This window comes from Sturnus vulgaris, chromosome 2 (genome assembly GCF_052056855.1).
Source record: "Sturnus vulgaris isolate bStuVul1 chromosome 2, bStuVul1.hap1, whole genome shotgun sequence".
Lineage (NCBI taxonomy): Eukaryota > Metazoa > Chordata > Aves > Passeriformes > Sturnidae > Sturnus > Sturnus vulgaris.
This window is the reverse complement of record NC_142244.1, coordinates 80284723-80297447: the sequence shown is the minus strand read 5'-3', so window position 1 is coordinate 80297447 and position 12725 is coordinate 80284723. Positions and strand designations below refer to the sequence as shown.

Genomic DNA, 12725 nt, shown 5'->3' with positions numbered 1-12725 from the left:
TATTCCTCTACAGTTCCCATCATATCTAGTTAAAGCCTCTAAGACATTGTCCTCCCCATGTAGATGTAGATTGAATGGACAGATGAATGTCAAAATCAGGGATTCTCCTAATTTCTGCTCTTCTGCCAGATGATTAACGGTGACCTGGGATGCAGGGGCTGAGCTGTGGAAAATCCCTGCCTGTTGCGTCAAAACTGAAAGCACCTGGAGATTTTTGTGTCTACACCCAAAGCTTCCTGAAAATGTTTTGCACTAGAAGAGAGAAAAGGCAACCAAAGCCAATGGGGAAAGCAAAGAGGGAGAGGTGACGATGATTCAATGGAAAGAGGAGGCACAAACTTCCTGCTGTCTCTCTGTGAAGAGGCTGTTACCTCATTTGTTATGCTGCCTAGCCCTCAGAAAGTCCAGCTCCAAATCATCTCTCAACTCTGGGAAATCCCACCAGATGTAAACAACTACCCGAGGGTGGCTTTGCCCCTGAAGAAGCAGCCCTGGAGGAAGCACAGTGATGGATCTCACAGCACGGGCACGTGCCTGCAGGTGTGGCTCTTTGGGAGCTTTCCTCACCAGCCTCAGCCACCATCACAGCTGGGCTCAGCTGATGGCCTCAAGGACCAGATCCCAGAGGAGCTGCAGCCTGGCTCTTCTGCTGGGCTGGGAAGCAACATCCATGGCAAGGTCTCCAGCAGCAAAAGGAGGCTGCAGGGAGCCTTCATAGGATGGCAGAGAGCAGTGTGCTCTGAGGATGATGCGAGAAGAGCCACAGTGACTCTGAGGTGCACATCTGTTCTGAAATACCCAACATCTGGCTCTGGGTGTAGCATGTGGTAGCTGCCAGGCAGGGACCTGTCTGGAAATAGGCCATGGTTAAGGATCATGATGCACATTTCAGGAGAGAGACTCTCCATGGCAAGTGTTTGCACAGGACTGCCCCAGAAGCTGTCCCCTGTGCCCTGGCTAGGTCCCTGGCAGCAGGGACACCCTGGGACAGCAGGTCCTGCTCACCCAGGATGGATACCTGGGCTGTGGGACTCTGCTTGCTCCCTGTCAGGCCCAAGGAAGTGTCTTTATGCAAACATGGACGCAACAGAAGAAAGCCTAGACCCAGCTTGGAAGTTGAACCTCACTCCTCAAATCTCACACGCCATTCCACTGGGTTCAGTAAAGGGCAGTATCTCTTAAATGAGATGGCTGCAAACTGGGGCGTACAGGGCTTCTCTACCCTGTCTGAGGGGAGATCCCATTTCAGCTCATCCAGGGTTGCAGAGGCAGGGAGTGGGTCCCCACAGCTGGGAAAAGGGATCCCCTCAGTCCCTTGCCCCATCTGAAAGGGCCTTGCCTGCTGTGCAGCTGTGCTGGAGCCGTGCAAACGGGTGGAGCTGGGCTGCACTCCTGTAGCACAGCACCTGCTGCACACAGGGCAGGAGCGTGTTTTGCACAAAAGAAGAACCCACTTCCTTTGTTCTACACTGCAAAAAGAAAAATAAAATCAGGTGGAGAGCACTGCTTTCCCTCTGTCTTATTCCCAAGGCCTTGGGCACAGTTGGCACCCTGGACACGGCTGTCACGCAGAACTTTGGGCTCTTCCATCTGTTTTCGAGGCTGGTGATGCCACTTGGGCCATCTCCCTCCTCTGCACAGGGGCTGAGACCCCGCCGACCCTCCTTTATCCAGGCCCCCTTTGACACAGGGGCGGTGCTGCCCGCTCCCCTGGGCTCCCACGGGAAGTCCTCCATCCTCCATCCCCAGGCAGGTCATGCTGGGTCATCAGGACGTGATTCCCCTCTGGGATCTGCAGCTCTCTTCTCAGTGCCTGCGTGAGCAGAGCCCAGGGGAGCGGAGGGGTTCTGCAAAGGGCCCGTCTGACTGCTCGGAAAAGTCCCGGGCGTGAATTTGCATCACAAACCTCCCCATCCATCCCTGCCAAGCACTGATGATTCCGGTCCGAGGCACTGCGGGCCCCTGGGTGGAAGCCAATGGCATTTTGCTGAGCTTCATCCACATTTATTTCCTCGACGGTGTTAATTTGTGGAGATAAAACTCTCCTGTGAGAGGCTGTAATGAGGGTGGACAGGAGCTTTGCACCCCCAGTGCCACAGCGAGCCCCGGAGCGATGTGAGCAGTTTTTGTTCCAGCTGCAGCTGTTTGTCGTGCAGTGCTTTAGGGAGATAAAAGGATAATCGTGCATCCACTCGCTGATGTGGGCTCAGGATTTCTGCAGAGGTGACACTTCTCTAGCGTTAAATCCATTGGCTGTTCTCGCCATCACAATGAAACAGCTCAAGAACATTCGAGCCCCACACAAGTCTGATTAGCTTAACTCTTGACAGATGTGCAAGTAGAGAATCTCTATTTTACTAGGGAATATTTTAAATAATTTTACTCAGCAGTTACTCTGTTATTAGCAGACCTTTCCCTCTGTGTAATATAAACCCTCGAGCAACAAAAGTATCTCCATTAACAGATGCTTGTTAGCCAATTTTCACTATTGCTCTTGCTAGGTAACTTCAACTTCTAGTAAATTCATGACAATAATGTGTAATTTCTATACAGATGACTCACAGTACACGAGTACACAGATTAGTACTGAGTTTAATGTCACTGTTTTAAAACATTTGAAATGTTACGCAATTAAATAATTAGTTGAACTTTACTGACCCAGAGGGAAATATGTGCATTTAGTTTAACTGTAATCCTAACCTTTGTATTTCTTGGCTTCAGTTTTTCAATAGCATCCAGAGCACCCCATGATGGGAATTTCCTGGTTTATTAGGAATTTTTTTGAGGGATAAAACCAGACATCGGCAAGATCATCACCACCACCACAAAAAAAATCTCCAAACCCTAGAACCACTGAAAAAAGCATAAACATTCCTCTTGGGATTTGAAAACCCTAGTGGTCTCCAGTAAATAAAGGCGCCATGGGGAACACCAAATTCTGCTGGTCACAGGGCAGGCTGCCCTTCTGCAAACATTTTGGGAAATTCTGGGAAGAAAAGTACTCTCTCCATGCTGTAAGACACACACATACAAGGCTGAGGGATAAATCACAGCCCTCCACTGTCCAGCACTCTGTGAGAGAGCACTCTGTGAGCACTCTGGAGCCTGCCATGAGAGTTCCAGCTGGGACAAGGGGCGTTGCCCCACTTTCACCAGATAATAGATCATCTTAACAACAAAAATATTGAACCGCTTTGGGCAAATCGTTTCATTCATCTCAGTCTCTGCCCTAAGGAGCCGTGACTGGTGAAGTCTCCACGTGTGTGTGAAGGGCAAATCCGGGTTTCACCACAGGCACAGCATGGCTTGCACTGGCCACAGGCACAATAAGCTGTCCTGAAGATTTGCCACAACTTTATTATAAAAGCTGCCGTGGTCCGACCGTGCTGCCGTGGCCGTGAGCGTGTGCCCGGGGTGAGCACTCCGGACCGCACGTGAACCAGAGCTGCAGCTGTTTCCATCCTTCGGTTGCATTTTGCATCCTTGTAGAAGTTTTGAGAGTAAAACTCAAAGTCAGCTCAGATGTCAGGAGCGATTGCCGCGCAGGTACAGTCATTTATCTTCCCCAGAACAGCCACTACTGAGAATATCCCCGGCGGCGGCAGCGTGCCTCTCACATACCGAAACGAAAAAAAAAAAAAGCCCCACCCAGAAAGAACACAGTTTTACTAACTCTAAGAAAAAAAAAAAAATCCAACAAAAAACCAACCAAAAAAAAAAAAAAAGCCCCAGACCTCACGGTGCTTTTATAATGTGAGCGAATCTCGGGAGGCGCTCAGACGGCCGGGGAGCCCGAGTGCCGGACGCGGGCAGGAGGCTCCGCGACCCCCAAAAGTCGGGCCAGAGGAGGAGGAGGAAGAGGAGGAAGAGAAGCAGGCGGCGGCACCGCCGCTCTCAGGTTGGAGCCCCTGACCTCCCTTTCGTGCGTGTGGCTTTGAGCATCCCAGCCCCTCGGGGTCCGAGCCGCCGGGGCAGAGGCAGCGCCGCGCCCGTCCCGTCCCGTCCCGTCCCGTCCCGTCCCGTCCCGTCCCGTCCCGTCCCGTCCCGTCCCGGTGCTGGGAGCGGATCCCGGCGGGCGGGGGCTCGTCTCGGGAGCTGCCTTAGCCCCGCAGCCGAGGGGACAGCGCTGTGGCCAGGCATGAGCGCGGACCCCGCGCCCAAAGCGGGGCGATGGAGGGAAGGCGTGGGGGGCAGCGGGAATTCGGTGCCGGGGTGTTCGCAGCTCCCTGATCACATGAGCATGGGGCACGGGATTTTTGGGGAAGTTTGGGGTTTTTTTGTGGAAGGCTAGGTTTTTCCCTCTCTTTCAGTTTCTTGCGTTTCGTTCCTGCTTTGGTCCCGCACGAGAGTTGGGAAGTTGCTCCTCAGCACTCCTGCCCGCCGGTCCCCCAGCCCTCCCGGTCCCCAGTCCCTCCAGTTTTTGGGCATTTTCTCAATGAAGCTCCCCGTTCCCCTCGCAGTAATGAGTAAATTACATCATTGCCACCGCGTTAGCTTGGGACCTTCCTTGTGTGACAGGCAATTCCCCCTCCCAGCACCTCCAGTCCTTTCTCACATGGACTGGACTTGCGAAAAAACAAAATTAAGAGGAGTTCGTGCTAAGAAAAGCAGAACAAGTCATAGCCACTGTTGAGATGCTCTCACTAAAAACACAAGAGAGGCATTTTTCCAAATGACTCGAGCTGTGTGCTGCTGTGGGGGATGGCTGAAACAGGGGACAGGGCTTTTGCTTTGTGATGAGGGCCAGCTCTAAGGGCGACACTCCTGTTATCAATAAGCTGCAAGTTTCATGTCTGTTCTTATTCCAAGGGAGAGAGCAAGAGCTTGTGAGGCACTGTGGAAATGGCTCTTGTGGAGGATGTGCTCCTGCCCACCAACCTCACCTCCAACAATCAGAGCAGCTGCAACGTGCACAACCACCACTTCTCAACCAAAGTCATCTTCTCCCTTTTCTACATCATCCTGCTGGTGTTTGGTGCCTGTGGGAACGTCCTGGCCCTCTGTATCACCTTCCAGCGCAGGAAGAAAAAGCTCAACTCCACCGACCTCTACCTGGTGAACCTGGCTCTCTCTGATGCCCTCTTTACCCTGGCACTGCCAGGCAGGATCGCCTACTACATCCTGGAGTCTGACTGGCCCTTTGGGGACTGGTTCTGCCGGATCACAGCTTTCATTTTCTACATGAACACCTACGTGAGCATCTACTTCATGACCGGTGTGAGCGTGGACCGCTACGTTGCTGTGGTGCGCACCAGGCACCCCGGCAGGATTCGGAAGATGAGCTGTGCCAGGGGCATCTGTGTCCTCATCTGGTCCTTGGTGTTCCTGCAGACGGCTCCGCTGCTCCTGCGGCCCATGACGCGGAGGATGGGAGACAAGCTGACATGCATGGAGTACTTCAACTTCGAGGAGATTCCCAATCTGCCCTACCTGCTCCTGGTGGCCTGCATGCTTGGCTTCTTCCTGCCTGTGGGCATCATCTTGGTGTGCTACGTGAGGATCAACCTCAAGCTCTGCCAGACAGCCAAGGAGAACCCGCTGACAGTGAGGAATGGGCACCACCACCGGGCCTTCACTGTCATCCTGCTGGTGCTGCTGGCTGTCCTGCTCTGCTTCAGTCCCTACCACCTCAACATTGTCCAGTTCATGGTCAGGAAGATCCTCTACCAGCCATCCTGCCATGAGCAGCAAGCCTTCAAGATGTCCCTGCAAGTCACTGTGGCGTTCATGAACCTCAACTGCTGCATCGACCCCATCATCTACTTCTTTGCCTTCCGGGGCTACAAGCGGAGGCTGCTCCGCATCTTCAGGAACAGCGGCTCCCTGGCCACCTCCTCCACTGCCAAGACCCCCTCAGAGAGCAACAGCAACAGCCACAGCCACAGCCAGCCGCCTGGCTCCGTCTCCATCTAGCAGCACAAGCCCCTCCCTTTTGCCCTGGCCAGTGACTTATGGACCATCCCCGATGGCAGGAGGCAGAGTTGAGCTGCAGGACCAGTGCCTTCAACAGGCTCCATCACTTCCCTGCCTGGAGCTAGGGGCTCTCACAAAGCCAACCCTGGCTCTTCATGCCTGGCTCTGTGCTCAGCGCTGCTGCACCTGCCAGCCTGGAGCAGAGATGCAGATTTTCATCCCAGCCCCAGAGGAGGCAGCTCGTGCAGCTGCTCTGGCTGGCACACCCAGCTGGAGGTTTCCCAGCACTGCACTGCACCTCTCTCCCATGCCTGTCCACATCCCCTGTGGGGCTGGGGCGTGCTGGTAACTACCATGGATGTCCCTCTGCCCCATTCCCCTGCACTACTACAGCAGCATCCCTGCAGGCCTCAGGGCAGACAGCATGGAATAGACGGATTCAGGGAATTGCAGGGAAAGGCTGGGATGTTATTTGCATGCAGAAAATGGCCTACAGCTCCTTCTCCACACCGACAAACAGCAGCTCTGAGCTCTGCTTTCTGCCTGCCCAGCATCCGCTCCTGCACCTGGGCTCTGCATGGGGTGTAGGGTGTGTGCAAGATGCTGGGAAAGCCCTCACCCAAGGAAGAGGTGTGAGGATGTGAATTTGTAGAGCTCCTGGATGTGCTGCTGCCTCCATTCACCATTCGGGTGACTACTTCTTCCCCAGGGTGCCCTTCCTCACACCTGATGGCATGCAGTCACCCTGCGATCCACTGCTAAGAAGGGGATCGTGGGGATGGCCTGGATCCAAGCCCAGCTCTAAGGCTGCAAACCTTCCCATTAGTCCTTAATTTGAAGGGAGTAGAGAAAGAGGGACAGGAGCTGAGGGTGGCCTTATGTGACCTTGACCGACCTTGAAGCTGGTGCCCTGAGGAGTCCAAGAGCCTTGCTAAGGGAGGTTGCTTGTGACTATTGTCAGAGCAAGAGGAGGAGCCCTTGGACATCAGGTTCCTGCTGAGGTTTGTGCCTCTCAGAGGAGGAGAAAGTTGGCAGGAGACTCCTCAGCTCTTTGCTGAAATCACTAGACTATGATAAAAAACCCACGCACAGGATTTCACAGTTCCTGGCATGTCTAGCATTTTGTTTGAAGTTGGAAGGGACAGACACGCACAGAGACACAAAAAGGAAAAAAAAAGCTGCTCATTTTACTGAAAAGTATACCTGAAAAGGCTTCATGAACAGACACGTAATTAATACATATAATTATTTAAGGTAATAACCTTTTTTTTATGCCTAGAAAGTTAATGATAGTCACGTGCAGCCCTTCATTTTTTCAAATGCACATGAACGAGCTTTTGGACAGCAATTTTACTTCTGGTACGGGTCTGAAGGCTGAAGGCATGCTGAAGGCTTACTAAGACAGATGCCTAAAATAACTCAGGTGGGAAACAGACTCCAGTAGGTCCTTAGTGGAGGCTGAGCCCTCCTCAAAGCAGGTTTAACCTCAGGGCTGACCTGCAGAGAGCCTTTGTCCAGAAGAGCATATTACAATGGACAAGAAAGAGCTGGGATGCAATTAATATGAGATTATCAGTGGTCTGGACACCCTTGAAGGAATCTGGCTAGGCTGGTAGTTGCTGTACAGTTACGTTGCCCTATTAATATGTCTGGGAAGTGATGGCTGGAAGGGAATCTCTGCATCACCTCATCCAACAGCTCACCCAAAGCAGGACTGTGGCTGGCACAATGGCTTCATGCAGACAGGCTTGCTAACTCCAGGCAAGGAGGGTCCCCTTGCTTAGGTGACAGTTCCCACTCTGCATTGCTCTCTGGATAAAAATATTTTTCCCACTGTCGTGTCTGAACCTCCCCATCCACAGTTGGTGGCTGTTGCCCCTAGCATCACCTACTCATGCTATGAAGAACTTGGCTCTGCTGTCTTTGTAACTCAAATTCCACAGGACTGTGTTCGGGGCTGCCAGTGGTTCGTAGCTGATGGTTTCCATACCAGTGTGCAGCAGTGGCCAACCCTCCTGCTCAAGGTCAAGACATTGAGATGTTCTGCCAAGTGGCAGCGCACAGCTAAGAAAAAGCCAATCCATGACCCAGCCTTCTCGGGAAAAGGTGGAGTATAAACATAACCTTGTTTGCTCCTTATTGGACTCTGTTTTTATCAGAAGTACTTTACTAAGAAAGGTACCTCCACCTCTTGCCACCAGTAGGAGCCTTTGGGGTAGGAAATAGTCGAAGAGTTGGGTGTAGTGCTGCAAAATGCAAGAGGGATCTGGCCTTTCTCCTCTGAATGGACCCCAGCCTGGGCTACTTTGCTTTTCAAAGTACTAATCTGGGAACAGAAGGCAATTAGCTGGAGCTGAGGAACATCCATGACATGGAGAAGGAAGGGACTTGGGCAGAGTGGGTCAAGAGGAATCTGGGCAAAGGAGAACTCTAAAGAACCCTGACCAGGTTGCCCACCTGTGGGTGCTCCCTGACTGCTTTAAAAAGGAGCATTTCCCTAAAACTGAAGAGAAACCATACACTATCTAGAGGCACAGTAACACTTTTCCACACTTCACTGTTCACCTGTTCAGTCCAAGCTCCTCGCATGATTCTTGCTGTACCGTGCTGGCCCAGCAGCTACCGCCTGTTGCCACGCTTTGACGTACCAGTGATCCCTTGGAATCACAGAAGCACAGAAGCATTTAGGCTGGAAAAGACCTCTGAGATCATTGAGATCAGCCCTTAAGCCGGCACTGCCGAGGCCACCGCTAAACCATATCCACAAGTGCAGCACCTGCATGTCCTTTAAACACCTCTCCACCGGCTCCGCTCTGCCTTTGCTCCTGCCCTGCCCTGCCCTGGGGACTGCCCCGAGGCGCAGACCCCGAACCCCGGCTGGGGGTGCCCGTGGCGGGGGAGCCCCTGGGGCGCCGCGCCCGCCCCGACGGTGCCTGGGGGCGACAGGGACAGCGCCGGCTCCCGCCGAAAGAGGGAGGCGGAACCTTTGCTCGGTGCTAAAAGAACGCCCACGAACGCAAGGGGACGATGGCAGACGGGGCTGGTGCTTCCCCCACGCGTCCGCTGCCACGTAGGAATGTGGTGCCTTCGGTGATTGTGGAGTGTATGAGAAGCGCACGACAGCGCACTGGCACCGAGGGCGTTCCGTGCAGAGCTGGAACTGCACGGTATGAAGGTAATTCTTGCTTTTCGGCAGCCTATTGCTGCCGTACTGTCTTCTAATAAGAGAAGATTGCACTTTTATCTGAGGGCAGAAAATACACTTTGTGGACACACAATAGGTAATTCATGCACAGATATAGGATATGGTATATACTGTCTGCATCAGAAGAATATACTGGGCTGCATCAAATGAAGCATGACCAGCAGGTCAAGGGAGATGATTTTGTCCCTATATTCAACTTTGGTGAGATCCCACCTGGAATACTGTATCTGGGGTCCCCAGCACAGGAACAACATGGGCCTGTTGGAGCAAATCCAGAAGAGGGCTACCAAGATAATCCAGGTTGTGTAGCACCTCTCCTTTGAAGACAGGATGAGGGACTTAGGGTTGTTCAGCCTGGAGAAGGATCCAGGGACACCTTAGAGCACTGAAAAGCTAAGTACCTAAAGGCTCCAAGGCAGCTGGAGAGGGACTTTTGACAAGGGCCTGTTTTGACAAGAGCCTGTAGTAACAGGACAAACTGAAAGAGGGCAGGTTTAGGTGAGTTATTAGGACAAAGTTCTTTACTTGGGGGTGGTGAGACACTGGAACAGGTTGCCCAGAGAAGCTGTGGATGACCCATCCCTGGAAGCGTTCAAGGGCTGGGTTAGATGGAGCTTTGAGCAACCTGGTCTAGTGAAATGTGTCCCTGTCCATGGCAGGGGGCAGGACAGAGCTCAATCAGAACAGCTTTTTTTCCTTTAGCAGTGGTTCCCAACTTATATACCTCTTCAGTCTGTGCTTCAAATTGTCCTGAACTGAAACTATTGCATGTCACACATAATATTTGTAAGCCATCTTTATAAGCCAGTAAAATGTTGTAATTTAATAGCGCACATATCTACTAAAAATAAAAGCTTCTTATGGCCAAGTAAGAAGCCCTAGTGTGATTAATCAGGCCAGATGTGGGCAACTGTTTTCTCCTCAGAGGTGCACACGTACCTCTGCCCTGCTCCCCCAATTCCCCAAGCAAATGACCAAAGCAGTGAGGGGCAAGCACAAGCTCTCAATCCACTTCCCTTGCAGAGGTGGTGTGCTCTCATGGAACAGGGAATTATAAATCACCTTCCATGGGAAAAGTGGCAGGACCTGAGAGCAGCTGTGTCCTTTCTGGAGGAGGTCTCCCCACAGCTGGGATGGAGAGTGCCAGGAGAAGTCAGGCTGGCAGGACTAACCGCTTTGGAAGCCAGAACCATCTGCATTCTCACACACAAGTGGCTGCAGGGTTTGCTGCACTGCCCAACTGCTGCGAGGGCTTACACTGCTTTCCTTTGCTTTGTGCTACCGCCACATGTACCACCTCCTGCAAAACTGACCAAATAAAATGTGAGGATTCCCCTATCAGACACTCCTAAAAAGAGTACAAGATTAGCATAACCTTGCCTATTTTCATTTTCCACATGAAATCCTGCGAATCTTTTAAAACTGAACTAAGTGCAATGCAACACTCTATCCCCTTTCTCTCAGCAGGTCTTCACTTTCTGTCCTCAGTTCTACTTTGCTCCTCTTTCCTAAACTTTCTGGGTTTGCTCAGTTCCACCTGCCTCACCTCTCTCAAGTCCTTTCCTTTGCTGATCTTACGTGACACTTACAGTCCCTACTTACCCTCAGTCAAAAGCTCAGACCCCGCTTTCCTGCCATGATCCTGGAATTTTTCACCCAATTTTAAAGTATGTATATTCCTGCTTTCTCCACTGCAACCATTCAGGTTTAGAAATAGCCCCCTACAAACAGGTATGAGTCAAACTAACTTCTCCTTCTTAAAAATCTCCTTTGGAAAACAAATGATGACAGCTGAACTACCAATGCGTTGAGATTCTTAACAGTCACACCCATTTGTCCAGTTGTAACATTCCTCTGCTCCCACCACTGGTGTCTCACCTCACATTTGCACCAAACACTGCTGGAAGCACACACCCTCTCTGAGTTTCAGAGTGGACTTTCTGTGGTGAAATAATCCCTTTATATATGGAAACAAGAGGAATGTAATCCTACTAAAAATTAAACCAGTATTTTTAAAGTAAATGCACGTACATTTTACATATATATATACATGAGTGCATGTGTGCATATATATAAACACATATAGTGTTTGTGTGTTCATGTGACTCTCCTAGTAAAATAGTTCATTTATTCAAAACATGCTCATTTACATAAAATACTGATTACTGTGGCCACACAGTTAAAGAAAGCTAATCTCATGCAGGTTTTTCTTGTGGAAGAATACACAAAAATTTAATTGCACTTTTGTATCAAATCCCTCTATTAGTTCAAATGAATGCAATGCATTTATTTACTGTCAAACAGATGCAGTCCCCCTCAGAGCATGGGAGTTGTAGGTTCAGAGTGTTTCCAAAGCTTGGTGCCTTTGCAACTGCACAGATAGTCCAAATATACACGTTTGAGAGAAGGGGGGTCTTTGAATACAGGCTTTTAATTTTCTTTTAACAAACTCTTAACTCCACTTAAATTCATTGAACCAATACATAAATATTCTCACTCACTCTCTGTATATATACACATACATATCCACATATATGCATATATATAATCATATATATACACATATACATACAAACAGGAGAGCCAGAAACGTTGCCCTTTGCCCAGTACCTTGAAATAAGTTTTTCTGGCTGGTTCTTCTGTTCCAAACAAAAATAACAAGACCTTTTCTCCACTACATATTCCAAAAGGCACTGCTAAGTGCTAGACAGCACGAGCTGGTGCATGAACCAGCTGCGACAGTCCCCATGCTCGCTCAGTAGCAGGCAGCCTTTAATGTTTGTTTTGAGGGAGGAAAATGGTTTTGGTAGGTCTTGAGACCAATCAATCTCCATCCTGGCAAAAAGTTAAGGCTTGAGAACCTGAGCCTGGTAGGCTCATCAGGTAGATTTACACAAATAGCAACCTCACTGTGGGTGTATTTCAAAGTGTCACATAACTGTCTAGGAAAGTCCCCCAGTAAGTTACTCCTGTGCTTTCCCTACTAGACATTCCCAGTCTAGTAGGGAAATTTTAACATCAGCAACTACTTTTATTTCAAAATACAAAATCTTGGCTTTAGTAGAACTAGAGTGAATTTTCTGGGGACTTGAAATTCAATATGTAGAAAAGTATTCTGCCTTCTTCATGCTGCCCAAAAAATATGTGTCACACAGATTAGAAACTGTGTGATGAGACATTCAGAACTGTAGCAGACAAACCCAGCGTAGGCTGTGAAGAACATGCTTCTCACATTCCCAGAAATAGTTCATGAAAATTTCAATAAGTGGAAACTGAGTTGTTTTCTAACGTGTGAATCAATCTTCTATGGTTTTTGCATGAAACAGGAACTGTTTTCAACAGCATCTCAGATCTCTTCTTTTACTACTTTTTTTTTTTTTAAGTTGGAAATCATAACCCTGGAAGCAATTTGAACACAAACTTTTCTCACAATCAAGTGGAGTTTTGAACTGACATTACCAAGACCTGCATTTTACCCCTTAGGTTTAACCATGTTTTGCAGAATGCCCAGCAGAATGGGATTTTCCATGGAACCATGACATTTGAATACCTCCTGTACAGGCAACAGTAAGAAAGGATTTAGACTTGGAGGATATCCACTTACTTA

The 12725-nt window shown here is 50.0% G+C and overlaps 1 protein-coding gene across 1 annotated transcript; it reads left to right on the top strand.

Annotated features, from left to right (window-relative positions):
- The first annotated feature begins 3786 nt into the window (after window positions 1-3786).
- Window positions 3787-5913, top strand: LOC106851434 (G protein-coupled receptor 183-like). Its single transcript, XM_014873363.2, has 2 exons — window positions 3787-3898; window positions 4810-5913. The coding sequence occupies exon 2, from the start codon at window positions 4843-4845 to the stop codon at window positions 5911-5913; it is 1071 nt and encodes a 356-aa protein (XP_014728849.1). The 5' UTR covers window positions 3787-3898; window positions 4810-4842.
- The last annotated feature ends 6812 nt before the right edge of the window (window positions 5914-12725 follow it).